Source organism: Heterodontus francisci, chromosome 25, assembly GCF_036365525.1.
Source record: "Heterodontus francisci isolate sHetFra1 chromosome 25, sHetFra1.hap1, whole genome shotgun sequence".
NCBI classification, from domain to species: Eukaryota; Metazoa; Chordata; class Chondrichthyes; order Heterodontiformes; family Heterodontidae; genus Heterodontus; species Heterodontus francisci.
The window spans coordinates 36,617,407-36,640,776 of NC_090395.1; the positions used below are offsets into that span (position 1 = coordinate 36,617,407).

At 44.8% G+C, this 23,370-nt stretch overlaps 1 protein-coding gene across 2 annotated transcripts in view; it reads left to right on the forward strand.

Annotated features, from left to right (window-relative positions):
* Positions 1–831: 831 nt before the first annotated feature.
* The window catches only part of LOC137383824 (differentially expressed in FDCP 6 homolog), a 183,991-nt gene continuing 161,452 nt past the window's right edge, over positions 832–23,370 (forward strand). For both annotated transcript variants that reach the window (XM_068057094.1, XM_068057095.1), the window contains exon 1: positions 832–982. In XM_068057094.1, coding sequence (XP_067913195.1) covers positions 887–982 — 96 coding nt within the window. In that variant the 5' untranslated portion in view covers positions 832–886. The remainder of the gene's footprint in view (positions 983–23,370) is intronic.

The following is a 23,370-nucleotide window of genomic DNA, read 5'->3' on the forward strand; positions in this document are numbered from 1 at the left end:
CAAAGATTGCTGATGATTTTGAGCTTGTGAATAAGCCAACCTATTTTGTCCGCCACCCCCATAAACCTGAGAAGGATAGAAAGTGGGAGAGTGAAAGGAAAGCAAGAAGGTAGGAGCGTAAAGTTGCAAGGACTCTAATTTTTCAATTTTAGAAGTTGTTTATATCTTAGTAGTGTTTAAGAATTTAGTTTTTCTAATTAAATAGTTAATTTGTTGATTTAAAGACACCTGGTTTGGTTAGCCTCATTCAGGGGGTCAATAGATGGTACAATTTGGCTGCGTCTTTCTTTAATTTGGAAAGTTTAAAATGATATCTCAGGCGATCTGTGGAGGGGCGGGATTGAATTAACAGTGCGTTTCTCCCACCACAATCAGAATCATATATTTTGATTGGGGGCTTTGACCGGAGTGGTCAGTCGTAACAACATAAATATACCAGCAAACCTCAGTAACCAGTGTGAACATATATAAATATACCAGCAAACCTCAGTCATCAGTGTGAGCATATATAAATATACCAGTAAACCTCAGTCATCAGTGTGAACATATATAAATATACCAGTAAACCTCAGTCATCAGTGTGAACATATATAAATATACCAGCAGCCTCAGTCATCAGTGTGAACATATACATCTATATATATACAGTAATTAGAAGGGCGGGTAATTGTGTGGGTGAGCTGGAAGGTTTGTAATGAAGCTGGAGAGCGAGAGTGGGGCTGCAGAATGGTGCTGCACTCATGGCCGATCCCTTCACCCTTGGGTGTCTGGAGCGCGCCCCCGAGGGTAGCCGGGAGCGCGGGCTCGCTCCCGGCGGCGGGGACGCTGACGTGGGGAGGAGCTGAGAGGCTGGGCTCGGCCCCGGGCTCCGGCAGTCGATGCAGTGATGGAGCTGCGGAGTGAGCTACTCAAGTCCATCTGGTACGCGTTCACTGCGCTGGACGTGGAGAAAAGTGGCAAAGTGTCCAAATCACAGCTGAAGGTAAAGCGACTGCTGCAGCTGCCGGAGGGAGTGAGGGAGAGGGTAACACACTAGACTTTAGAGTGCCCTGTGATGGCAGGGAGTTGGTACTGTGGGATGTGGCACGTTTTAAAAATAATCAAGAACTGAACTCAGTGACAGGCTTCTGTTTATGCATTTTTGTGTTTCAAATTTATAAGCTTGCACTCAAGATCCCGTTTCTAATTGTGTTTCAGTGGCAGGAAGTCGTTCAAATCATCTACAATGCCTCAAAAGGGCAGAGGGTGTGAGGGTTTGGGAAACGTGTCCTTTTGTTCAGTGTCTTATTGCTATTGAAATGGATTAGAAATCTTTATGTTTGGTGTCTTGGACCAGTTGTACCCCTGTGTTATTGCAGCCTTGGCTCCGATACAGTCAACTTTCCACTTGCAACTTCAAAAAAAAAACATCAAATGATTTCAAGTTTAGACTCAGACTCGAATGATTTAATATGAGACGTCTTGAAAATTAAATTTGCCAGTGCTATCAGACTTTTCATGTGTCAGAAACGCGCACACACAGGAAATACACAGCAGCACCGAGACAGAAGTGGTTAGAATTCTTGTGAAGCGCAGAAGCAATCGTGACTCACAGGTTCTTTAAAACTAACATCTCACAATCATGTGTGATTCATGCTCGGATTTGCCTGATCACATACAGTTCATTTAAAATGTTTTGTAAGCGCAATTTAACTGGATCGTCTAAAGTTTAAATGCAACATGTAGATCAAGAGGGTAGTTGGAAAGTGACAGCATGACATAACAGATACAGCTGAAGTTTTGACATCCTTTGTATATGCATTATATCCATTTTAATGGGCACTGGATCATTTTATCAGGCAAAAGTGGATCTTGACAGTTTGTGTACAGGTTTAAACTACATGCTGAATAACATTTGAAAGATAGATATTATCAGAGCCGATAGGCTTTCTCAACAGCCTGTGCCAAGACACTTTACAGTTTAAAAATAGATGAGGGCAGTGCAGAGGAAGTCCTGTTGCTGCTGGTGCAATCGACAGCCCTATTGGCTCAGAGGAATACATGTGCGTGAACAGAAAGATAGAACAGTCTGGGGGAGAATGAAAAGTTGTTAATGACTTCTGAAGCTTTGTCGAAGGAGCAGGATTTTCATGTTTTCTGTCATCTGAGAATAAAGTGACATTTCAACATTAGTTTGATTCTGAATAATCGCCAGTGGAAATTGCAATCAGAAAATTAGTGCTCAGCCAGCTGCATAAGGGGATCTTTATAAAATAGCTGATACTGTTTTCAGATTCTCTGTTCAGCCAGGTCTTCTAGTTGCAGTGCATTTCAGTAAAAGCTGCAATATAACAGAGGTGAGGTGCAGTTTGCCTACCTAGACAACAGTCACAGAACTTCACTTGTGTGTGAGACGTTTTGAGATGTTTCTGAGAGCTGTGATCAGGTACTATACAAATATGTCTTTCCAGTGTTACTACTTTGGCCAGAATTATGATGCAAAGACCCAAAAGTGATATTGAGAGAGAGTTCATCAGTATCTGTTTTCAAGGTTAAAATGTTTAAAAGGAGCTAGGGTAAAGAAAGAATTTGCATTAATATAGCGCCTTTCACAACCTCTGGATTTCCCAAAGCACTTCACAGCTAATGAAGTGCTTATAAAGCACAGTGGCTATTGTAATAAAGGCAAACACAACATCCAAAAGGTGCACAACAAGGCCCCACAAAGTGTTGGGACAAAAGACCAGCTCAGCTGTTTTTGGTGGTATTGGTCGAGAAAAATGTTCATTCTGGGAGAACTCTACTTTGAAAAATGCAGTGGGATTTTTTTATGTCCATGTGAGAGGGCAGACAGGGCCTTCTCATCCGAAAGACAGTATGTCAGACAGTGCAGCATTTCCTCGGTACTGCACTGAAGTATAGGCCTAGATTATGTGCGTGAATCTCTGGAGTGGGGTTTGAACCCACCATTTTCTGACTCAGTGCTACCACTAAGCCACAGTAGACACGGTTTAGCCTAATGTTTTTTGTTTAAATATAAAGTGAAGCAACGAGATTATTTGGGGATATTCGTTTGAGGTGTTACTTAGCCCAACACTATGGAGCTGAGTTGTTTAGTGACTTTCTTTCATACTCTCAGGCCCCATAGCTCTTTGCAACCTTTGATCATATAATTACAAGGTCCAGTATTCTATTTCTATTTCACATACCAACCATCCTTTTGGTCTTTGGAGGGAGATTCTCAAGCTCTAGCTATATTTATGTGCACACACTTGGAACTAAGTTGTCACTTTCTAAACTCAATGTTCATTAATCACAAATAATCAAAAGAATTGTCACCCACCCACATCCCTCTGGAGAAAGGCCCATGTTCTCCTGTGCATCCCTCCCCCCTAATTTTATTCCCCAGCATTCCTGGAAATCATGACTTTATGGTGAGGTTTTGCACCATGGGCCTACTGATCAATCCCACAACAATTTTGAGTTTCGAAGGTTAGCGAACCAATTTAGGAGTGACATCAGGAAGCACATCTTCACAAAAAAGGGAGTGAAAATCTGGAACTGTCCCTCAATAAGATGTGGATGTTGTTCCGGTGAAAGGTCACAGACCTGAAATGTTAATTCTGCTTCTGTCTCCACAGATGCTGTCTGACCTGCTGAGTATTACCAGCACTTTCTGTTTTTATTATTGTGGATGCTGGGTCAAATTGTCATGGCTGAAATTGCCAGATTTTTATTAGGCAAGGGGATCAAGGGAGTAAAGGTGTAAATGGAGTTAAGGTGCCCATCAGCCATGATGTGATTGAATGGCAGAACAGGCTCTAGAGGCTGACTGGCTGAGTCCTGTCCTTGTGTTCCAAATGACTATGCTTCATGTGTGATTCTTGAAAGTGAGACTCAGTAGACTTTTCATTCTCCTTATGAATTCAGTCAAGCTCAATCTTGTCCTCACTTGAAGTTCATGCACATGCATTTTCAGGTAGGGGGCCAGTCAGTAATATTCAGGAGTGAGAACCCAGCCTGATTGTTTTCTTCCCCCATGGCTTTATCCAGAAATGCCAATTGATTTTAGTGCGGCTTGAAAAGATTCCTGTGAATGATTTATTTATCTGTATCACTGTTTCTGTAGTACTTACAAATCTCTTTAAAGCAATATTTTATGACATTGTTGAATGTAAAGAGTGTATATCTACTCTTTTTACAATGCACAATACCAGCAGTGGGAGTAGCTTGACAGCTGTAACAGTACCACCATATTGACTGCTATTGAACCAGTTCAAGGTCCGCAGGTCAGAGAGGCAGCAAGAGAGGAGGTATCAATGGAGCTAACAGAAACTAGTTTCACTGTGGACTGCCATTAGTACACCTTGCCTATATATTGGATAATCTCTGACTTTGCTGGCAAGGAGTTTTGCAGCTGTTATTGTATTAGAAATTCTGGTGCACACTGGGAAGCATTTTCCAGCCAGGAACACAATAAAAACTTGCTTTTATATAATGCCTTTAAAATAGTAAAACATCTCAAAGTGCTTCACAAGAGCATTATCAAACAAAATTTGAAGTGGTTTCACATAAGGAGATAATAGGACAAATGACCAAAAGCTTGTTCAAATATGAGAAGAGTGTGCTGATTGGTTGGCAAGTGGACAAAGCATGGCAGTTAACTGTCAGTCACCATAAACTGTTGCATTCTCCATGGCAACGCCTCTACCAATCATAGTCCACTTTCCAACCAATCAGCACTCTTTTTTCATACAGTGTAAATTTGTTGCTTTCCCTTTCATTGGTATTCTTGCGAGATGTCCTGATGAATGCAAGATGAAAAGCTTCAACAAAGTGCCTGTTTTCAGCAATACTGAAATTATGTGTATTAAATGTTAGTTTAATGTACCCACAATTATTTTAAACAATTGAGGATTTGATTGAAATCCATGCAAAATTCCAAATTCTGCCTTGCCCCAGCTTCCTTGCTATAATGTTCATTCCTGGGAGTGTAGCAGAGGAGAAAACTGCAGGTTGAAAAGCTGAAATTAAAACAGAAATTCTGGAAGTATCCAGCTGGTCTGTCAGCAGCTACAGCAAGAAACAAAATGGTTTAACCTTTTGCATATAGATCCTTTGTCAGAACTTGATGCTGAAAGATAAGCAAACCCCTTCATAAGCCTGAACAAAATGATTGGGGAGGTTGCAGACAACGCCACATGAACGTCAAGAGTCAAGATGTGCTAATTGGTATCACAAAGATACTGCGACAGGTTTAATAATCTGCAAACAGGTGCTTTCTAAAGATGTAGAAAAATGCATCTCACAGGACTTAAAGAGCATGAAAACGGCTCAGCAAAAAAGTACATGAAAGACAGAGGGGCAAAGACCATTGCAAAGTGAATGGAGTAAAATTGAAGGTGTGAGAGAAACAGTCAGGAAAAGTGGGCAGACAGCTATGGTCTGAGCTTGTTAAAGTCAATGTGTAGAACATAAGACTATGGAATCAATTACAGCACAGGAGGTCATTCGGTCCATCAAGCCCATGCCAGCTGTCCCTGGAGTTACCCAGTCAGTGCCACTCCTCCTCAATCCCCAAAGCCCTGCAAGTTTCTTTCTTTAAAGTGAACAACTAATTTACAGTTCTGGAGGTTTGGTTGAAATGGTGTACGAAGCCAAAGGGGAACACGGCATATCTCTCAGTTTATCACAACAGTGCCTGGGTGCTGTGTCACATGCACAGAAATGTGCAACTGCAACATTTTCAAATGTCTACAGACAAAATGGTCATCCTGGTCCAGTAGTCAAAGTGTTGCACTGCTTCCAGTTATAATTTAAAACGTTATGTTAAAAAATTCCCACCAAATTAGTGGTGAAATTAGTATTAAATATTCCAAATACCAAATTAGTGTGAATATTTCTCATAACTATGTGAGTGACACACCTGCTTCCACAAGAATTCTGCTCAGACCCTAAGAAGGCATGTTGTACACAGTGGGTTTCTTCTTAACCTCTCGCCTTTTAATTAAGCTAACTGAAATCTCAAGACAATATTGAAATTTAAAACAAAGTATTGAGTGATTTCAATTTTAAATATTTGTAGGAAGACTTGAAGTCGAGTTGGCATAATTCCAGTTGCTGCTTATAACAATTCGGTGAAAGTTTCGGGGGAGTACAGCATCATCCCTTAACCACATGCATCATTTCTAATTTTCCCTCTCTCACATCAGATTATTGCTGAAAGCACAGTTATTACTGATCTCAGTAAAAATTCATGGATTATGCTGAACCGCTTGCAATGAAGGCACATTAATATGCAATAAATGCTGACTGCCACTAACTTTCTGTCAACACCGTGTTTCTCAAGGTACTCAAAGCTGTCAGTGATTGTGGTTTCCCTGTGGTTATCTTTAAAAAAAAATTAGAAGGTAATTAAAATAGAAACAAAATACCAATGAGTGGACACAATATTGAGACTGAAATGTTAAGCTGAACAGCTAAGAGACTCCATAAAATTTGTCTAGATCTTTTAGAACTCTGAGAGTTTGTTGGAAAACTAGCAGGTCTCATGTGGCATTGCTCAAACTGAGTCAAAGGATTCGCCATTTTAAAACACAAGGGGTGCAATAGGGGAAAGTGCAACAGGAAGTAACCATGAAATGGGAGATGTACACTTTACCAAATTTCAGTATATTCTAGATGTTTTCGATTAATGAGCGAGAATGTAAGATTAGCATGGTTTTGTTTTGTAATTTGAGAATTAATCTGTATCAATTTGAATGTACTTAGTGTTTAGAGTGACAAAGGTAGTGATTGGAGAATGTGAAACTTTGGAATGGAATTTACTTGATCTGAAATTTACACCAGTTTCCAAGCTGATCAAATTTACTTTTCAATTTGTGCCAAATTTCCTGAAGATCTCATTAGCATGTGTTGGGAAATAAAACTGGTGTAAAAACAAGTGGAAATCAGTGATTTCTCTCTCTAATTTCCCCACATATACTCTCAGCATCCTCCCAGTCATAGTTGTATCGACTTGGGACTGTGTTTAGACTTGTATATGAAGAATGTCCAATGCATAAATTACCGTGGAGCAGTTAGTGCAGTTGAAACAGCATTCCAATGTGGGTCAGCTAGTCAGTGCCTATGGAACAGTACTCCAGTGTGGGTCAGCTAGTCAGTGCCTATGGAACAGTACTCCAGTGTGGGTCAGCTAGTCAGTGCCTATGGAACAGTACTCCAGTGTGGGTCAGCTAGTCAGTGCCTATGGAACAGTACTCCAGTGTGGGTCAGCTAGTCAGTGCCTATGGAACAGTACTCCATTGTGGGTCAGCTAGTCAGTGCCTATGGAACAGTACTCCAGTGTGGGTCAGCTAGTCAGTGCCTATGGAACAGTACTCCAGTGTGGGTCAGCTAGTCAGTGCCTATGGAACAGTACTGCAGTGTGGGACAGCCAGTCAGTGCCTATGGAACAGTACTCCAGTGTGGGACAGCCAGTCAGTGCCTATGGACCAGTACTCCAGTGTGGGTCAGCTAGTCAGTGCCTATGGACCAGTACTCCAGTGTGGGTCAGCCAGACAGTGCCTATGGAACAGTACTCCAGCGTGGGTCAGCCAGTCAGTGCCTATGGAACAGTACTCCAGTGTGGGCCAGCCAGTCAGTGCCTATGGAACAACACTCCAGTGTGGGTCAGCCAGTCAGTGCCTATGGAACAGTACTCCAATGTGGGTCAGCCAGTCAGTGCCTATGGACCAGTACTCCAGTGTGGGTCAGTCAGTCAGTGCCTATGGACCAGTGCTCCAGTGTGGGTCAGCCAGTCAGTGCCTATGGAACAGTACTCCAGTGTGGGTCAGCCAGTCAGTGCCTATGGAACAGTACTCCAGTGTGGGTCAGCTTGTCAGTGCCTATGGAACAGTACTCCAGTGTGGGTCAGCTAGTCAGTGCCTATGTAACAGTACTCCAATGTGGGTCAGCAGTCTGTGCCTGTGGAACAGTACTCCAGTGTGGGTCAGCAGTCTGTGCCTGTGGAACAGTACTCCAGTGTGGGTCAGCCAGTCAATGCCTATGGACAGTACTCCAGTGTGGGTCAGCCAGTCAGTGCCTATGGAACAGTACTCCAGTGTGGGTCAGTCAGTCAGTGCCTATGGACCAGTACTCCAGTGTGGGTCAGCCAGTCAGTGCCTATGGACAGTACTCCAGTGTGGGTCAGCCAGTCAGTGCCTATGGAACAGTACTCCAGTGTGGGTCAGCCAGTCAGTGCTTGTGGAACAGTACTCCAGTGTGGGTCAGCTTGTCAGTGCCTATGGAACAGTACTCCAGTGTGGGTCAGCTAGTCAGTGCCTATGTAACAGTACTCCAATGTGGGTCAGCAGTCTGTGCCTGTGGATCAGTACTCCAGTGTGGGTCAGCAGTCTGTGCCTGTGGAACAGTACTCCAGTGTGGGTCAGCAATCTGTGCCTATGGAACAGTACTCCAGTATGGGTCAGCTAGTCAGTGCCTATGGAACAGTACTCCAGTGTGGGTCAGCAGTCTGTGCCTGTGGAACAGTATTCCAGTGTGGGTCAGCTAGTCAGTGCCTATGGAACAGTACTCCAGTGTGGGACAGCCAGTCAGTGCCTATGGACCAGTACTCCAGTGTGGGTCAGCTAGTCAGTGCCTATGGAACAGTACTCCAGTGTGGGTCAGCCAGTCAGTGCCTATGGACCAGTACTCCAGTGTGGGCCAGCTAGTCAGTGCCTATGGAACAGTACTCCAGTGTGGGTCAGCAGTCTGTGCCTGTGGAACAGTACTCCAGTGTGGGTCAGCCAGTCAGTGCCTATGGAACAGTACTCCAGTGAGGGTCAGCTAGTCAGTGCCTATGGAACAGTACTCCAGTGTGGGTCAGCCAGTCAGTGCCTGTGGAACAGTACTCCAGTGTGGGTCAGCCAGTCAGTGCCTATGGACCAGTACTCCAGCGTGGGTCAGCTAGTCAGTGCCTATGGAACAGTACTCCAGTATGGGTCAGCTATTCAGTGCCTATGGAACAGTACTCCAGTGTGGGTCAGCAGTCTGTGCCTGTGGAACAGTACTCCAGTGTGGGTCAGCCAGTCAGTGCCTATGGAACAGTACTCCAGTGTGGGTCAGCAGTCTGTGCCTATGGAACAGTACTCCAGTGTGGGTCAGCTAGTCAGTGCCTATGGAACAGTACTCCAATGTGGGTCAGCAGTCTGTGCCTGTGGAACAGTACTCCAGTGTGGGTCAGCCAGTCAGTGCCTATGGAACAGTACTCCAGTGTGGGTCAGCCAGTCAGTGCCTGTGGAACAGTACTCCAGTGTGGGTCAGCCAGTCAGTGCCTGTGGAACAGTACTCCAGTGTGGGTCAGCTAGTCAGTGCCTATGGAACAGTACTCCAGTGTGGGTCAGTCAGTCAGTGCCTATGGAACAGTACTCCAGTGTGGGTCAGCCAGTCAGTGCCTGTGGAACAGTACTCCAGTGTGGGTCAGCCAGTCAGTGCCTGTGGAACAGTACTCCAGTGTGGGTCAGCCAGTCAGTGCCTATGGAACAGTACTCCAGTGTGGGTCAGCCAGTCTGTGCCTATGGAACAGTACTCCAGTGTGGGTCAGCCAGTCAGTGCCTATGGAACAGTACTTCAAAAGGTAATATTTGTTCAGTTATATTTGTTTTGAAAAAAGCCATTTCATTGTCTTCAGGAACTTTTCATGCAAAATTGTGGTACTTACAAAGCAAATCACAATACACAGACAAATTATAGAAATTCACAGGGATTGTTCTGGCATGTCAGTACCTGTGGAGCCCGGCCCCCGGCTGGGGTCAGTCAGTGCCTGTGGAGCCCGGCCCCCGGCTGGGGTCAGTCAGTGCCTGTGGAGCCGGACCCCTGGCTGGGTTCAGTCAGTGCCTGTGGAGCCCGGCCCCCGGCTGGCGTCAGTCAGTACCCGTGGAGCCCGGCCCCTCGGCTGGGGTCAGTCAGTGCCTGTGGAGCCGGACCACCGGCCCGGGTCAGTCAGTACCTGTGGAGCCCGGCCCCTGGCTGGGGTCAGTCAGTGCCTGTGGAGCCGGACCCCTGGCTGGGGTCAGTCAGTGCCTGTAGAGCCAGACTCCTGGCTGGGGTCAGTCAGTGCCTGTGGAGCCCGACCCCCAGCCTGGGTCAGTCAGTGCCTGTAGAGCCGGACCCCTGGCTGGGGTCAGTCAGTGCCTGTGGAGCTGGACCCCCGGCCCGGGTCAGTCAGTGCGTGTAGAGCCAGACCCCTGGCTGGGGTCAGTCAGTGCCTGTGGAGCCGGACCCCTGGCTGGGGTCAGTCAGTGCCTGTAGAGCCGGACTCCTGGCTGGGGTCAGTCAGTGCCTGTGGAGCCGGACCCCCGGCCCGGGTCAGTCAGTGCCTGTAGAGCCGGACCCCTGGCTGGGGTCAGTCAGTGCCTGTGGAGCCGGACCCCTGGCTGGGGTCAGTCAGTGCCTGTAGAGCCGGACCCCGGCTGAGGTAAGTCAGTGCCTGTGGAGCCGGACCCCTGGCCCGGGTAAGTCAGTGCCTTCAGGAAATGAGGGGAGAAAATTAGGCAATCATTTTGAGTCTGTTGCCTTCTTAAAGATTCTACCGTGTTTGCATGTTGTTCAGTGTGATTTGCTGTGCAAGTACCACAATCCTGAATGAAGAGCCCTGAAGACAATGAAATGATCATTGCACAAAACATTATGCTTCACTTGATGAAAACCACAGGTATTACTTTAGTCCCTCTTTCACTGACATGCAGATTCTTGATGCATGGCTTGGAAACCAAAATCTAAAATCTTTACTTGAGTTTGGCATGCAGGAAAAGAAAGGCCAGTTTTCTTGTCAATCCAGTCATAGATCCAAAGAGATTTTACCCAAAGGCGGCAGGGGACTGGTAGAAAAATGAGAAAGAAAAAAATGTCGCATAGAACAAAATGTGGTTGAAGTCTTCTGTTTCTGGATGACAGCATTGGTTTGATAGGAAAATATCTGTTTAGTCCATAATTTTCTGTACTGCACAGATGAGAGTAAATTTATAAATTTGGCTGGGCTGGTATAAAAATTAAAATTCTTGTATGTCAACCTTAGCTCGGTGCTGGTACTGCCACCTCTAAGACAGAAGATTCTGGTTTCAAATCCCTGGAAGCCTAGGCTGAAACTCCAGAGCAGTACTGAGGGAGTACTTTTAAATGAGATGTTAAACTGAGGCCTTGTCTGCCCTCTCAGGTGGATATAAATAATCTCATGGTAGTATTTTGAAGAAGAGCAGGGGGGTTATATCCTGGCCAATATTTATCCCTCAATTTACATCACTAAAACAGATTATCTGGTCATAATCACATTGCTGTTTGTTGGACCTTGCAGCCATGTTTCCAACATAGTTCTTCATTGTACTGCAGAAGTACTTAATTGGCTGTGAAGCCATTTGGGAATCCTGAGGTAGTAAAAGGCTTTTCTATATATTTATATATATATATATGTTATAGTTCTTCCTTTTAATAGTTCAAATAAAATTGCATCTTATAGGCTGAGCAATGTTTAAATAAAAGGTATAATGTATAAAAAGGAGATTTCATCGAGGTCCTGGTCTGATCCGTTGAAAAAATGACTGGAATCACCCACAACTGAGTGCAAGTGCTGTTAAACTGCTGTGGGTAGAAGTTTTACACAACTTGGAGGCTTGTTGGGCCACATCAGAGGTCAATAAAGAGTTAACCACATAGTTGTGGGACTGGAGTCTCAAGCAGACAGGCCAGACTGGGGAAGGCGACATGTTTCCTTCCCTAAAGGTCACTGGGGATCCATTTGGATTTTTATGACAATCTGACCACTTCATGGTCACTTTTATTTATATTGGCTATTGAATTCCAGATGTTTTAAACTGAATTTCAATTCTCAAACTGCCATGGTGGGATTTGAACTCACATTTTGCTGGATTTAGTCCAAGCTTCTGAATTACTGTGACAAGTGGAACTGTGATGCAGTTTTCAATGTGACACAGCTCAGCATGCTGGAAAATAGCCCCATGAAGAGTGTGGTTTCCTGGTGTCCAGAGGCAACAGACATTGCATTTTCTCATTCAAAGAACTGGCACAGGCACGATGGTCAGACAGCCTCATGTGCTGCATCATACTAAGATTCTAAACAAAATCCTTCCATGTAAATAGGACATGATTTAGGAAGACTGAATATTCCTTGGTAAATCCTGGAAATTTGTAGAGTCACCAAGCGTAGCACAATTTGCTACCTGATTATAACAATATTTATAAATGGCCTGAAGAGAGTGAAATGCCAGATTTCCCAACATCATAACGGTGACGACACTTCGAAAATAACAAATTGGTTGCGAAGTGTTTTTGACATCCTGCCAGCATGAAAAATGTATAAATTCAAGTTTACTCAATCAAAGCACAAATAACAAATTCTAGCTGCAGTAAATCACTTGCTGTACCTGTGAAATATATTGGTGTGTGAGTGTGGCTTTCTGTATGTCCACCATTTACAACTACAGCCGAGAACAATCCCTTCCTTAACTGTCTAGCTGCTAGCACCAAGCTTTTGAGATAATTGTGTCATTTTGTATCCAGTAGTTGATAGCTGATGTTAATGAGGCTTTAATCATTTCAAAATGGATTAACAAGTATCAGCTTTGTAAAAGCAGAATCGTAGAGATTTCTTTCAGTTTTGTACTGTGATGCTTTTGGTACTGGGGTGACTGAACCCCTGCTTTCAGGCCACCGAACAAAAAAACTGCTTTGTCGAACACACCAAGAAACTTTTAAACATTGAGTGTCTCTGGCCATATTACAGTATAATTTCTGCACAGACTGAATCATAATTTAAGATGTAACTAATTTGTGTTTTTAACTGATTGTCTTGACTCTGCCCCCTTTTTGTTGCACACATGCTGCTGAGGGAAAACAGGAGCTGTGTGTCAGTGGAGGACTTGGGGCATTAACATACCCCAAAGTGCTGCTTTGCTGATGGATATTGACACATTTTAAATTCATAGAACGTTGGTGTTTAATTCTGTCCTCTTGGACTGATCCCTGGCATGTGATCACATATAGTGGACTTGACTGCAGTCTTTTAGAAAGTTTAAAGCATCTATTATTAAATATTCAGTTTTTCCGATGGCTGTTATTGGTAATTACATTTCCCAATCTGAAACGGAACTATTCAGAAGAGGAATGTCCCAGGTGTGAATCCTGGACTGTGTTGAGTTAGCTAATTACAGCTTCGAGCCTGTTCATTCAATGAGATCATGACTGATTTGTGACCTAACTCCATATACTTGCCTTTGCATCATATCCTTCAGTATCTCTGGATAACAAAAACCTATTGATTTCAGATTTAAAATTTACAATTCATCTAGCATCAATTGCAATTTGCAAAAGAGATCCAAAATTCTCCCACCCTTTGTGTGTAAAAGTAATTTCTAATTTCACTCCTGAAAGGTTTGGCTCTAATTGTTAAACCACGTCCCCCAGTCCTAGACTCCCCAACCAGTGGAAATATTTCTCTCTATCTGCCCAATCTGTTCCCCTTATTATCTTTAAAACTTAGATCAAATCATCCCTTAACTTTCTAAATTACAGGGAATACAACCCTAGTTTGTGTGGTGTCTCCTCATAATTTAACCCTTGGAGCCCAAGTATCATTCTGGTAAACCTAAGCTGCACTCCCTCCAAAGCCAATATCCCCTTCGTAAGGTGTGGTGCCCAGATCTGCTCACAGTACTCCAGGTGTGGTCTAACCAGGGCTTTGTACAGCTGAAGCATGACTTCTACCCCCTTGTATTCTAGACCTTTAGATTTAAAGGCAAGCATTCCATTAGCCTTTTTGATTATTTTCTGCTACATGCTGGTCTAATCTCTGGATTTACCACTCTGTAATCTACCACTTTACAGCTGCAACCAGGGGGCCTATACACAAACAATACTACAGTCTTACGTCCTTCTCTATTTCTTAATTCTACCCTTTAAGTCTCCAATGGCTGCTTATCTCTCTTTATCTCCTCTCTTATCTCTTCAGGGGCTGGTAGAATAATGATAATGTTACTGGACGAGTGATCCAGAAGCCTGGACTAATCTTCATGTCAAGATGCTTGACACCACCCAGAACAAAGCAACTGCTTGATTGGTACCCCATCCACCATCTTAAACATTCATACACTCCCTCCATCACCACTGTGGCAGCAGTGTGTACCATCGATAAGATGCACTGCAGCAACACACCAAGGCTCTTTCGACAGCACCTTCCAAACCCACAACCTCTACCATCTAAAAGGATAAGGGTAGCAGAAGCATGGGTATACCACCAGCTGCAAGTTCCCCTCCAAGCCACACACCATCCTGACTTGGAACTGTATCGCCGTTCCTTCACTGTCACTGGATCAAAATGCTGGCATTTCCCTTCCTAATAGCACTGTAGGTGTACCGACACCCTAAGGACTGCAACTGTTCAGGAAGGCAGCTCACTACCACTTTCTCAAGGGCAATTAGGGATGGGAAATAAATGCTGACCTAGCCATTCCATGAATGAATTAAAAAAAAATATTGAAGTCATTTCATCCTTAATCACGAAGGCTACTGCTCTCCCTCTACCACTTTCCCTATCTGTCCTGCGGACCTTCTCACCTGGTATATTTACTTCCTGTCTTTTTCAGTAGTGGCTACTATGTCATAAACTCCAAGTTAAATTTGCAGCTGCAATTCATTCAGTTTGTTACTTATACTCTATGTGTTTATAATTTGTATGAGGAATGTTTATTTGGGCCATACACCCTAAGCTGTCCTCCTGCTCTCATATTCCACTCGCGTGTTTCTACCTCTCTCCTGGTTTAATTACTTTACATCCTTTAGTTTTCCCTTTACCTGTATTGCCTGGAGCACAATTTCTGACTGTTGCCCTACTCTTTTCCCTTGTGTTTGTTTTTGAACGACTGGTAATACTTTTTCCACATGAGCCCTCCCTCCACCCCCACCCACCACCACCATTTACTAGTTTAAAGTCTGAGTGACCATCCTATTTATTCTTTCCACTAGGACTCTAGTCCCAGGTTCAGATGGAGCCCATCCTTACGGTACAGTTCCTTCCTGTCCAAGTATTGGTGCCAGTGTCCCATGAAATGGAATCCCCCTCTCCCACATCACTCCTTCAGCAATGTGTTCACCCCCCTGATCAGCTTACCACTGTGCCAATTTGCACATGGTTCAGGTAATAATCCAGAGATTATAACTCTTGAGCACCTGTTCTTTAATTTAGCTCCTAGTTCCTGGTACATTCCAAACAGGACCTCTTGCCCACTGTTTCCTATGTTGTTGGTCCCAACATGGATCCCAATAACTGGGTCTGACTTCCCTCCCTCCCCAATATCCTTTCAAGCCAGTTTGAGATGTCACTCATCCTGGCACCAGTTATGCAGGATCCTGCTTACAAAGGATGCTATCTGTTCCCCTAATTTTTGAATGTTCTGTAACTACCACATTACACTATCCCTCCTCCAGCTCCAAGTTGCCATGGCAAAAATCAGCACCTCCTTACTGCTCTTCACTGACCTTGCACCAAATTCCCAACTTTTGCACTCTGTTTACACCGTGCTCAGTTTATGCCGCGCTGTGTTCTGTGATGACTCTGAACTGACCACCCTGTGAATCATCAAATACTAACGACTTTTTTTTGAGCCACTTCCAAGTTACAAGTGCTCACTCAGCTTTCCACTTACAGTAATTAGCAGAGCAGGAAGGCAGCGCAGGTGTTCCCTGCGGTCATCTCCCTCCATAACAGGTATACCGTTTCGGATACTGTTGAGGGAGATGGCTCACCAGGGGAAGGCAGCAGTAGCCAGGTTCATGGCACCGTGGCTGGCTCTGCTGTTCAGAAGGGCGGGAAAAAGAGTGGAAGGGCTATTGTCATAGGGGATTCGATTGTAAGGGGAGTAGATAGGCGGTTCTGTGATCGAAAACGAGACTCCCGAATGGTATGTTGCCTCCCAGGTGCACGGGTCAGGGATGTCTCAGATCGGCTGCAGAACATTCTGAAGGGGGAGGGTGAACAGCCAGTTGTCGTTGTGCACATAGGCACCAATGATATAGGTAAAAAATGGGATGAGGTCCTACAAGCAGAATTTAGGGAGTTAGGAACCAAGTTAAAAAGTAGGACCTCAGAGGTAGTAATCTCAGGATTGCTACCAGTGCCACGTGATAGTCAGAGTAGAAATGAAAGAATAGTCAGGATGAATGCGTGGCTTGAGAGATGGTGCAGGAGGGAGGGGTTCAGATTTTTGGGACATTGGGACCGGTTCTGGGGGAGGTGGGACTATTACAAATTGGATGGTCTACACCTGGGCCGGACTGGAACCAATGTCCTTGGGGGTGCTTTTGTTAACGCTGTTGGGGAGGGTTTAAACTAATGTGGCAGGGGGATGGGAACCAAATGAGGTCAGTGGAGAGGAAAGAGGTAGTAACTAAAGCCTGTAAGGAACTAGATAATGAAGTCAGCGTGACTAAGGGAAAGAGTAGGCAGGGAGCAGATGATGAAAGCAAAGGGACTGGTGGTCTGAGGTGTATTTGTTTTAATGCAAGAAGTGTAGTAGGTAAGGCAGATGAACTTAGGGCTTGGATTAGTACCTGGGAGTATGATGTTAATGCTATTACTGAGACTTGGTTAAGGGAAGGGCATGATTGGCAACTAAATATCCCAGGATACCGATGCTTCAGGCGGGATAGAGAGGGAGGTAAAAGGGGTGGAGGAGTTGCATTACTGGTCAAAGAGGATATCACAGCTGTGCTGAAGGAAGGCACTATGGAGGACTCGAGCTGTGAGGCAATATGGGCAGAACTCAGAAATAGGAAGGGTGCGGTAACAATGTTGGGGCTGTACTACAGGCCTCCCAACAGCGAGCGTGAGATGGAGGTACAAATATGTAAACAGATTATGGAAAGATGTAGGAGCAACAGGGTGGTGGTGATAGGAGATTTTAATTTTCCCAACATTGACTGGGATTCACTTAGTGTTAGAGGTCTAGATGGAGCAGAATTTGTAAGGAGCATCCAGGAGGGTTTTCTAGAGCAGTATGTAAATAGTCCAACTCGGGAAGGGGCCATGCTGGACCTGGTGTTGGGGAATGAGCCGGGCCAGGTGGTTAACGTTTCGGTAGGGGACTACTTTGGGAATAGTGATCACAATTCCGTAAGTTTTAGAATACTCATGGACAAAGACGAGAGTGGTCCTAAAGGAAGAGTGCTAAATTGGGGGACGGCCAACTATACCAAAATTCGGCAGGAGCTGGGGAATGTAGATTGGGAGCAGCTGTTTGAAGGTAAATCCACATTTGATATGTGGGAGGCTTTTAAAGAGAGGTTGATTAGCGTGCAGGAGAGACATGTTCCTGTGAAAATGAGGGATAGAAATGGCAAGATTAGGGAACCACGGATGACAGGTGAAATTGTGAGACTAGCTAAGAGGAAAAAGGAAGCATACATAAGGTCCAGGCGGCTGAAGAAAGATGAAGCTTTGAAAGAATATCGGGATTGTAGGCGCAATCTGAAACGAGGAATTAAGAGGGCTAAAAGGGGTCATGAAATATCTTTAGCAAACAGGGTTAAGGAAAATCCCAAAGCCTTTTATTCTTATATAAGGAGCAAGAGGGTAACTAGAGAAAGGATTGGCCCACTCAAGGACAAAGGAGGAAAGTTATGCGTGGAGTCAGAGAAAATGGGTGAGATTCTAAACGAGTACTTTGCATTGGTATTCACCGAGGAGAGGGACATGACGGATGTTGAGGTTAGGGACAGATGTTTGATTACTCTAGGTCAAGTCGGCATAAGGAGGGAGGAAGTGTTGGGTATTCTAAAAGGCATTAAGGTGGACAAGTCCCCAGGTCCGGATGGGATCTATCCCAGGTTACTGTGGGAAGCGAGAGAGGAAATAGTTGGGGCCTTGACAGATATCTTTGCAACATCCTTAAACACGGGTGAGGTCCCGGAGGACTGGAGAATTGCTAATGTTGTCCTCTTGTTTAAGAAGGGTAGCAGGGATAATCCAGGTAATTATAGACCGGTGAGCCTGACGTCAGTGGTAGGGAAGCTGCTGGAGAAGATACTGAGGGATAGGATCTATTCCCATTTGGAAGAAAATGGGCTTATCAGTGATAGGCAACATGGTTTTGTGCAGGGAAGGTCATGTCTTACCAACTTAATAGAATTCTTTGAGGAAGTGGCAAAGTTGATTGATGAGGGAAGGGCTGTAGATGTCGTATACATGGACTTAAGTAAGGCGTTTGATAAGGTTCCCCATGGTAGGTTGATGGAGAAAGTGAAGTCGCATGGGGTCCAGGGTGTACTAGCTAGATGGATAAAGAACTGGCTGGGCAACAGGAGACAGAGAGTAGCAGTGGAAGGGAGTTTCTCAAAATGGAGACGTGTGACCAGTGGTGTTCCACAGGGATCCGTGCTGGGACCACTGTTGTTTGTGATATACATAAATGATTTGGAGGAAAGTATAGGTGGTCTGATTAGCAAGTTTGCAGACGACACTAAGATTGGTGGAGTAGCAGATAGTGAAGGGGACTGTCAGAGAATACAGCAGAATATAGATAGACTGGAGAGTTGGGCAGAGAAATGGCAGACAGAGTTCAATCAGGGCAAATGCGAGGTGATGCATTTTGGAAGATCCAATTCAAGAGTGAACTATACAGTAAATGGAAAAGTCCTGGGGAAAATTGATGTACAGAGAGATTTGGGTGTTCAGGTCCATTGTTCCCTGAAGGTGGTGAATATGGCATGCTTTCCTTCATCGGACGGGGTATTGAGTACAAGAGTTGGCAGGTCATGTTACAGTTGTATAGGACTTTGGTTCGGCCACATTTGGAATACTGCGTGCAGTTCTGGTCGCCACATTACCAAAAGGATGTGGATGCTTTGGAGAGGGTGCAGAGGAGGTTCACCAGGATGTTGCCTGGTATGGAGGGCGCTAGCTATGAAGAGAGGTTGAGTAGATTAGCATTATTTTCATTAGAAAGACGGAGGTTGAGGGGGGACCTGATTGAGGTGTACAAAATCATGAGAGGTATAGACAGGGTGGATAGCAAGAAGCTTTTTCCCAGAGTGGGGGATTCAATTACAAGGGGACACGAGTTCAAAGTGAAAGGGGAAAAGTTTAGGGGGGATATGCGTGGAAAGTTCTTTACGCAGAGGGTGGTGGGTGCCTGGAACGCATTGTCAGCGGAGGTGGTAGACGCGGGCACGATAGCGTCTTTTAAGATGTATCTAGACAGATACATGAATGGGCAGGAAGTAAAGAGATACAAACTCTTAGAAAATAGGCGACAAGTTTAGATAGAGGATTTGGATTGGCGTAAGCTTGGAGGGCCGAAGGGCCTGTTCCTGTGCTGTAATTTTCTTTGTTCTTTGTTCTCTTCACATAACCACTTACAACTGAATGAAAGTTATCTGCCACCAACGGGCAGTTTCTGTTAAGTGTTGACTAACTTGCAGTTTCCTTTACAGTTTTTAAAGTTCTAAATTAAATTCAAAAAGTTAAAACTTTATTTCAGTTTGACACTACTCACTCATTCACAACTTTTGCACTCTGTTTATGATGCACTCTGTTCTGCACTCACTCTTTGCTGGCCGTTGAGGTTAACCCAGTTGTGCAGTGCTTTCAATATCTTGAACAGGTTTTTCCCATGCAGAGCACATTTCTACTTGCTAGTTCTCTTGCACACCAATGACTGTGACCCAGTAAGACTATGGAAATACTTAAATAGTTCTCACTTGTGCATAGATAGAGGGAAAAATTGCACAGCATTATAACGTGACATTTCTTACTGTTGCTTGTTTACTTTTCTTAATCAGTCTAATTGCATGTATTTATTTGTTCTCGTTTCTGTTTATTGCAGCTCACACCCCTGTTCTGCCTTTTTTTATCATTCATTCCACTGTTTCCAAGTTTGTACCTTAGGATAAGAATCAGAGCAGTTAACTGCAATGAAGTGTCCAAGAGGATACTCAAAATAATTTTTGGTCCAGGAACGTTGTCAGGTATTTTCATGGATGTTTGAGAATCTGTAGGAATGCCGTTCTTGGGGATTCTTTGCTCAGATCTGGTTTTCACTTAGGATTCCTGAGTTTCAATAGACATGAGGCCTTCTGGTCTTTTGTCACTTTTGCTCGTTTATCATGGATGGGCAAGTGTTTTTTTTGGATACGCTTTAAGATAGAATGGCATGTGGGAGCAAACTATTCAATCCCCAGGTGAGGGGATGGGTAAAAGGTACCCATCATTGTGTCACACATCTTTTTGGGTGGTGTTGCTTTTATTACTGTATTAATCTGGTTACAGTCTGCAGCACAGACCTCACTGTCTCTGCTTCCTGGGAGGAAAAAATTGGCAATGTGAGAAGAGTCTCAATTTTAGTTTACATAATTTCTTAATCTACCCTCTGCAAAAAAATTAAGGAAAATCTGCATTTTGAAAGCTAAAGAGGGAATGCTGAAATAAATTTTATCTGAACGGGATAAGACAATCACTTTGTTGTCTGAACTAGGCCCGAAGTTCTGGAATTCCCTCCCTATACATCTCGGTGTCTCTACTTCGCTTTCCTCCCTTAGGATGCTCCTTAAACCCTATCTCTGTGACCAAGCTTTTGGTCATCTGAGCTAATATCTCCTTATGTGGCTCGGTGAAGCACTTTGTTTTATAATGCTCCTGTGAAGCGCCTTGAGATGTTTTATTACATTAAAGGCGCTATATAAATATAAGCTGTTAAACTGTACACGAAGGTCTGTTATCACAGAGTCTGCAACTTCAACTGTAATAAATCTTGCTTTCCCTTTCATATTGCTGAGAAATGGATAAGAGTGTAATGCAAATTCAGTCACTGCTGCATCTTTTGTTTTTCCTTATTGTCGTGTAAAGCTCCACCTCATTATGACTTGGTCAACGGGAGCTAACAATTTTGCATATTTAAGCAAACCATTGGGAATCCTTGCCTAAAATGAAGTCAGGAACCAATTAGCCTTGTAAAAGAGATGTTGGCAGCTGACAAGAGTCTAAACTGGTCTGTAATTGGGACCCAGGAGCCACTGATTTTCAAAATTAGCAAATGTGTGATTTCCAGATGTGCACCCAGGAAGAAAGAACTTGCATTTCTAAGAAAACCGTTTCTGTCCTCACGAAATTTCAAAGTGCTTCACAGGCAACAAAGAACTTTTGAAACGTAGTCAGTGTTGTAATGTGAGACAGCATGACAATCAATTTGCACAAACCGAGGTCCCACAAAGAACAATGACTAGATGGTCTGGCTTACTGGTATTGGCTGAAGGATAAATCTTGGTCAGGACTTTGAGAGAAATCACCTGCACTTCTTGTAATTCTGCTGCCCATATCCTAACTCACACAAAGCCCCATTCAGCCATCACACCCCCCCCCCAACCCATGTTTGCTGAGCTACATCGGCTCCTGGCCCAGCAACACCACAAATTTAAAATTATAATCCTTGTTTTCAAATCTCTCCATGGTCTCACTCCTCTCTATCTCAGGAACCTCCTCCAGCCTTACAACCCTCCAAGATATCTGCACTCCTCCAATTCTAGCCTCTTGTACATTCCAGATTTTAATCAATCCACCAATGGTGGGCTTGCCTTCAGCTGCCTAGGCACTAAGCTCTGGAAGTCCCTCCCTAAAGTTCTCTACCTCTCCTCCTTCTAACGCGCTCCTTAACACTTGCCTCCTAGCTGTCCTAATATCTCCTTGTGTGGTTTTGCATACATTTTTGTTTAACGTACCTATGAAGTGCCTTGGGATGCCAAACTATGATAAAGGCACTATATAAATGTTGTAGTGGCCTGGACAACGTATGCCAGCCAAGAGCGACGTCTCAATTCATTCCATCTTCGCTGCCTTCGGAGAATACTTGGCATCAGGTGGCAGGACTATATCTCCAACACAGAAGTCCTTGAAGCGGCCAACATCCCCAGCTTATACACACTACTGAGTCAGCGGCGCTTGAGATGGCTTGGCCATGTGAGCCGCATGGAAGATGGCAGGATCCCCAAAGACACATTGTACAGCGAGCTCGCCACTGGTATCAGACCCACCGGCCGTCCATGTCTCCGTTATAAAGACGTCTGCAAACGCGACATGAAATCGTGTGACATTGATCACAAGTCGTGGGAGTCAGTTGCCAGCATTCGCCAGAGCTGGCGGGCAGCCATAAAGACAGGGCTAAATTGTGGCGAGTCGAAGAGACTTAGTAGTTGGCAGGAAAAAAGACAGAGGCGCAAGGGGAGAGCCAACTGTGCAACAGCCCCAACAAACAAATTTCTCTGCAGCACCTGTGGAAGAGCCTGTCACTCCAGAATTGGCCTTTATAGCCACTCCAGGCGCTGCTTCACAAACCACTGACCACCTCCAGGCGCGTATCCATTGTCTCTCGAGATAAGGAGGCCCAAAAGAAAGAAAGTGCTATAGGGTCTTTTACCTTCACCTGAGATGGATATACATAGCGTGGTATTTTATGCTCTCCCCTGTGGTGAAGTTGGAGGTGAGGAGGCATTTAATCGGGTGGGGTGGTGGTGGGCAGAGAGCCTGCCACCTTCCTGCCTTCATCCTAATTAAGTCCATGGTGAGAAGGCCCATGTACGGCCTTCCAGCCCAGCCACCACTTGAGGCCCTTAAGGAGCAATTAAGGACCTTTTGCTGCTGCTGCTGGTATTAACCTGTCGCCATGCAGGGAGCACGGCATGCAAACCCATGTGGGGTTGCTTGTGGTCTCCCAGGGGTGTCCCTCGTTCAAAGGCACTCAGTTCCTGGTTGAGGAACCCAGCATCGGGGGGGAGGCGCCGCTGAGAGCCACCCTCCTGCCCCTTGCTACTGACACCCCCCCTACACTCCCTTCCCCTGCGAAAGCCCTCCCGCCATCACTTACCTCTGGCCTGGATTGCTCTGCAATCCCAGTGCTGCTGCTGAGCAAAAGAGCTGCCATCCTCTGATTGGCTGGCAGCACAGGGTGGGTGGGACTTCCTGTCCCCGGGGTCCTGATCCTGGGAAAGGTCCACTGGTGTCCTCCAGAGTGCCTATTTGCTTCGTAATATGGCGGGCCTTCCCCATGGGAGGCAATATGGGTACCTCACTGGCAGCCGAGACCCCTGTCACTTCCATAAAATTCTCCCTCTAGGGTCTCATTTTAACATCTAATCTGAAAGACTGTACCTCTGACTGTGCAGTTCTCCCTCTGTACTGCACTGGAGTATTAGCCTCAATTACATGCTCAAGTCTAATGGAGGTTTAGAATGGTCTGATCCAGAGGTGGGTATGCTACCACTGAACCAAGGCTGGCTCAGTGCAAAGAGATGAAATGTCTCTAATGCTCGTAGAGTGGCTTTAACTCTGTGATATAGCAGGGGTAAGAACTTAAG